This window comes from Stylophora pistillata, chromosome 14 (genome assembly GCF_964205215.1).
Source record: "Stylophora pistillata chromosome 14, jaStyPist1.2, whole genome shotgun sequence".
Lineage (NCBI taxonomy): Eukaryota > Metazoa > Cnidaria > Anthozoa > Scleractinia > Pocilloporidae > Stylophora > Stylophora pistillata.
In genome coordinates, this window is record NC_142532.1 from 9,309,541 (window position 1) to 9,315,540 (window position 6,000).

Genomic DNA, 6,000 nt, shown 5'->3' on the forward strand with positions numbered 1-6,000 from the left:
TCAAAAAAAATCAGTGGAGAAACCAAATGAAAAAAATAGATAATAGATGAAAACAAAGATATGCTACATCAGAGCATAAATATATCTGCCTTGACTCCGACTTGTGGCTAATTTTGCGCGTTCGAGTAACTCTCAGGATTTTTCTTTCCAAGAAAATAGAAATCATTGGTCATTTAAGGCAAAAGGTAATACAACTTCTCCCTTTTAGGACTTCGGTTATCATTTAAATTGACGTCTATTATACCTTGCTTTCAAAACAAAACAGTACAAGACAAAAACAATTATTTTCTGACGTGAATGGATTCACGACCCTGCTCTTCATCAGTCTTTCACTCAGCTGCTTATTGGGTTATTGACGGCGAAATAGCCTTTGTTAATCGTATTAGAATTTATGATAAGATTAAGTGTCACTAATAAAGAGATAATTTGCAAGGACAAGATTAAGACTGACATCAAAGCTAAAAACATCATTTCATCAGCCTGACCTCGGTGAAACGTGAGCCAAGGATAGCTAAAAAATGAAACTAACCCAAGATCAAAGAACAAACATAAAAGAATCAAAAAGTAGTCAGTTCATGTTTGATTAGATTTGATCCTCTGAAAAATTGAAACACAAGAACGTTACGTCGTATAGCTACGGGTCCTATATGACAGAGCTCTATCTGAACCATGAAAACTGGGCAATGTCAGGGAGAATTTTTCATGCCCTTGTTAAGTCGAAAGGCAGTATTACGGTGGATGGAACACGTACTCTATAGACTGCTATTTAACTAATTTCTGCTAACTCGCGGTTTCAGGGCCGTTCGAAAATTAAAATTAAAAATAAATTGTTCTCACCTACTTTGATAAAGTTCTTATAAGATCTTTTTAAATAAGATATTTTTAAAACAAAAACTTAACATAAAAATGGAAAGACTCTTCCTCAAAACCTGTTAAGATAACAGATGATATCCAGTTATTGACTCAATAATATAATCTGCTTAGAAGTAAGCTAACCATGAAGTATCAAGCTGAGTAACAGGTTGGCAGATTCTTTACGCGACCTATGCAAAATATTCATTATGTCACTTGTGAGCAGAAAACTGTCTGGTATTTGGGCATATATAGATAATCAGTTAATTCCCCTTAGACCAAACTTCTGGGTTCACGTTGGACACAAGTCAAACACGAAAACCATGGGGCGATACATCCCAACAGTTTTAGCGGTTTTCATATCCTTTTGTTTTCTGGGAATTACTAAAGGTATGCGGAACTGAAAATTTTCTAAGTCAGTTGTAGTTCGTAGACTTGTTAAACTGTGTACCTAACATGCTACTTTGTTCAAAATTTAAACATTGGCGTCATATAAGAATACTCTAAAAATTGAAATGGATTCTAAGTTGTTTTTCAATTGAATGAATACTAAAACCATTTGAATGGCAAAGTAAGAGTTGCAAACTCAGATAAACTGTTTTGAAGCATTGTATACAATTCATGAGATGCAATGAATCACAGTGTTTTGGAATTCAAGGTAGTCCAAGTCTAAGTATTTTTAAAAATTGTTTTACATTTCTTATTAGCTCAGAAGCATTTCTACAAGTCGCAGCCTCTTTGCCAATAGGAAAAAAATTAATTTCCTTTCGCAGCTCTTGAATACTCTTCTCGTTCTTGACTGATATTGCGTTCATTCATTTCGTTATAAAAGCTTTCCAAAATAGTTTTCAAAATTTCATTTTTAACGGGTTTCTAAATTAGGAGAAATCGAAATAATTGAATGTCTTCTGCCAGTTTTTGCTACTCCGTCAACTGCATTGTCCGAAAATTAGGATCTTTGTAAATCCGTTCCCCACATATTTCTTTTCTTCAGGGATCAAAGCGAGCAAGATTGCCGCCCTCGAGTGGCCAATCCTACCTATAATTCGCTACATCCTACTCACGGAAGCTTCAAGATTAAGAATGGTTTTAGTAAAAACTGAATCATTAGATGACGCAATTCAAGAGTTTTCATTGGCTTAGCCATCATTGGTTATGAGCCATTATACCATGCTCTACAAACATTGAAAATGTACGCACGCTTCAGCTCATAATTGAACCGAAGCTAAAATTTATCTATCTCTACGCTGTTCGTTTTTAATTAAACAGTTATTATCTCAATTCAACGCGCGCTCGTGCAATAATGGTCCTACTAAGATCACCGTGAATGAACGCAATTATCAACAGTCCCTATAGGACAGCTGTGTCATTAAGCGTTTGTTACGCTGTTTGGTTCAAAACTCACAAAATTTTCTCTAAGACACTTGAAGTCAGCTATCATAACAAGCTGCTAAGTTGGAGTACATATTCCTAAAAAAGAATAAGTTGTCCGATCGAAGATTGAGCTCGTCTGCCGCAGGGTTCAAACCTAAAAAAATAATAATAATAATTTGTGTTGGCGCGTGTTAAGGAGGAAACTAGCTACAGAACGTACCATGCCTAGCAAGAGGCTCCAAGGAATGGTTCAATCAATTCTACTCACAGAAAATTTACTTCTCCGAATTCTTCAGTCTGACTACTTACTCTGAGTATTTCAGGTCGCCTGACTGACAACTCCATAAACAAAGATCCTCTATTGAATATCGGTGGACATGTGTGGACATGCTAGCCAACTAATCTTAGAGGATTTAACATATGTTATCAGAAAAATGACCCAAACACTTTCATAAGAGTCTCATAAAAGAACAACAACGTGCTTAATGATTCCAATCAAACAAATAACCTTGGCCTGCCGAAGCCAAAACTAGAGCTTTAGTGTGAGTCCAAGACAAGATCAGAAGACACACTAAGCACGTCCACTGAAGGAAGTAAGATAAAACAGTAACAATCAGGAAAGTCATCGCGATAGCCGAAACCCAAATAAGTTCAGACGAACTAAACGCTAAATATAAACAAAAATTACCAAATTATACTTAGCTAATTTGAACATTATATTGACCATTATTTGAACGGCTTCAAAATGGTTCAATTAACATATTCCATTTCTATCAGGTGAAAGGGCATTTGAGCGCACCGTAAATGGAAATGGTCCTGCAAGTAGCATACCTCCAGGTATTTCTTTACTCTACTAAGATTTAAGTCAAGAATTACAAAGAGGGAGGACAAATTGCTATGATGATTTATCTTATGTTAGGTGAAGATGGTTTCATCGTAACTCTAGAGGTATTTTCTGGCGTTCCTGATCCACAATGGACGATTAGACAGGACGACCCAAAGTTCAGTGAAGTAAAAGGGCTTTTCAGAGTTGCAAACAAATACAAAATAGAGGAGGCACCAGCAAAGCTTGGATATGAGGGATTTGTAGTACAGGAGGTGAAGAAGGGGCAATATGAGCCATCGGTATTGATTGTGGGTCCTGAAACAGAGGAACTACAACTTCTCCTACTCAAAACTGGCCCTTCCGATAAAGTTCCGACAAACCTGAACGACCTCGTGGAGAAAGAAATTAAGAGTGAAAATGTCAAACCAACGAAACGAAGTCGAATGAAACGCTACGCGCCATGGTATCAACCAGAAAAATGGAACGACGGTATTCAAATGTATTTTAACAATTGTTACAACTACGCAACCACAAAAATGACCAACACCTTTGCACAGCCCGGGAAACAGAGTGGATTGTCGTTTCCGTCCCCATATAACGGAGAGGACGTAAAGAGATTAGCAGAGGCCGATGGTTGTGTTTTCACGCCTGCTAAAAAACACATGTGCGCTCCTTCCGGTGATGAACACTTGGCGGCACTTTTTGTTTCCACCGGTAAGTACTTCAAAACACTTCTAATATAGTATCCAAAATTACATTGTGAGATACAAAATGTGACTACCATCTACATGGCTTGAACATAAGTTTACGCAGCTTACGAGGTTTCTCAAAACTATTGGTTATGGGCGCTACTGGTGTACAAGGGGGGGTCCAGTCGATATTCTGTGTAGAGAGTGACACTGATTTTTTTCAGGAGGCTCAATATAACAGACCAATGACTCTAGCCAATTCAAACTCTAGCTCTTCCGGATTTAATTACGCCTCCCAAACAATCTTAGTTCCATCGCAGACTTTCTTTGGACTATCACAAAACGCTCCCCCATGGGCGTTGCGTGACTTCACAAACCACGGCGGCGTAGGAGACTAAACACCCTATGCTTGATTCATATTTTTCTTTTTTACGAGTTTTTTTTTTCAATTATTATGAACGTCATTGCTTTTTATTTCCTTTAGCAAAGGATCTTGAAGATTACCACTGGTACCGATTGGACAACAATGGATACTGGTCTCACAAACCCGGCTCAACTCCTGCCACTAACCTTGATGGAAATGATGAAAAGATCATTGATCCAAGAAACGCTGCTAACGGTGACATACCCTACAAATTTGTTTGCTTCATGACCATCAATAGAAAAACTATCGTAGTCAGATAAATTTTTGTCATGATCGTGATCCGTTAGGTCATCCAATCAATCTAACGTAATTTAAAAATGAACAAACAAATAGTTCTGATTTCTTGAAATAAAAGAGTTATTTGTATGAGTAAAAAAATGTCTTTGTTGTCGCCTCTTTCTCAACAGCTCGTCACGTCGCAGTTTATGCTTCAGAAATGGTAGTTCTAATCGTTGTATTTTATTTTGATACACGGCCTGCATGCTGTATAAAGTCTAATTTGGTAAGACTCAACAAAATGTCTCAACAAAATGGCTCAACAAAATGGCTCGATAAAATGTCGTCAGCTATTCTGTTGTCCGCTGTTTGTGTGTTCCTTCTATGCTCAAGGGGATTTCAATTTACCTATTGTGGGATTGTTCACTGCTTTCGATACAGACCAAGGAAAACCTTCCTTCCGAATTTGGTATTGAATGGTACCCAGTACTCCTGACGGGGTGCCTGGGTAAGACTGATTTAGCAGCTATTATTTTAAAATAAACAGCCACAACAAAATTTCATCTATTAAAAACCAATTTGAAAACTGAAAAATTGCGTTGAGACCGATCCTTGTTTTTAAAGGAGTTCCTTTCTTTGGGAGACAACGATTGATTATTTTCCAAATTAACTTCGACTTTAAAGATGCTTGCTCGGGGAAATGGCCACTCTTAGAATTGTCAAGAATTACTCTTCAACACTGTAGATAGCGCTCATAAACGCGGCAAGGGGGATCATAACATTTTCTCCGGTAACTGAATATATAGTTAAAAAGATTGTTTAGAGATCTACCAACGAAAGAAATTGCTGGTGCAACCAGGTAACTAGTTAAAAGTTGAAGGCACTCCGAATTTGTACATGACCATCCATTTTTTCGCAAAGGATATCATGATTTACAATATAACAAGCTTTAGCAAAGTCTAAGAAAGACCCAAAAGCACCTTTGTTGCTATCTACATATTTCCTTGGAATATCAACAATTCGTGACATAGCTTGTGACGTCAAGAGTGTCCATCACTCAATACGAAATGTAGTTGGTAGAGAAGATTGTGTTTCTCCAAATGATTTATAAGTTTCTCACAATTGAGTTTTTCAAACTTTTCAAGATTTGTGTTAAATTTTGAAAATGACCGGATATATACCTTGATGCAGTAACTGGTGGATAACTATCGCCAGTGCTTCATAAATGTGGTTGTAGAAGCAACTTTGATATATTTCCTGGAAATGCCTCCATTGATTTTTCGACCTTCAGATTTCTAACGTTGTGGAAAATGAAACTATTCAAGCAGTGTCATTGTCAATCGTTAGAAATTTATTTTATAAATTTTCAGTGCGCTAAAAAGAGATATTAAGCTAATTACAAATCCTTTCTCTGACTATATTTGAGAAGTGTTTTTCTAATCGAGATTTGAAGACAGTTTTTTTACTATTTATTCGTGTTCCAATGAATTTTAAAGTATTCTTATCAAAATCTATATCGATTCAAATCAAACAGTTTTACCAGTTAGTCTTTCAGGCAGCTCTAAAAATTTCATTTAGCTTACTTTTACCTTTCCTACTCTGGTTGTTTAAGCTAGCCG

At 36.8% G+C, this 6,000-nt stretch overlaps 1 protein-coding gene across 1 annotated transcript; it reads left to right on the forward strand.

The window, feature by feature from the left end:
• Positions 1-1,126: 1,126 nt before the first annotated feature.
• On the forward strand, positions 1,127-4,551 carry LOC148716416 (uncharacterized). Its single transcript, XM_088746107.1, has 4 exons — positions 1,127-1,242; positions 3,004-3,063; positions 3,146-3,766; positions 4,226-4,551. The coding sequence occupies exons 1-4, from the start codon at positions 1,176-1,178 to the stop codon at positions 4,423-4,425; spliced, it is 948 nt and encodes a 315-aa protein (XP_088602233.1). The 5' UTR covers positions 1,127-1,175; the 3' UTR covers positions 4,426-4,551.
• Positions 4,552-6,000: the final 1,449 nt, after the last annotated feature.

Bases quoted from the DNA above. Each gene is read 5' to 3' on its own strand.
- LOC148716416 (XM_088746107.1), top strand. From the start codon at position 1,176: ATGGGGCGATACATCCCAACAGTTTTAGCGGTTTTCATATCCTTTTGT. The intron at 1,243-3,003 runs GTATGCGGAACT...CATTTCTATCAG, and splicing joins TTTTCTGGGAATTACTAAAG to GTGAAAGGGCATTTGAGCGC. The intron at 3,064-3,145 runs GTATTTCTTTAC...ATCTTATGTTAG, and splicing joins TGCAAGTAGCATACCTCCAG to GTGAAGATGGTTTCATCGTA.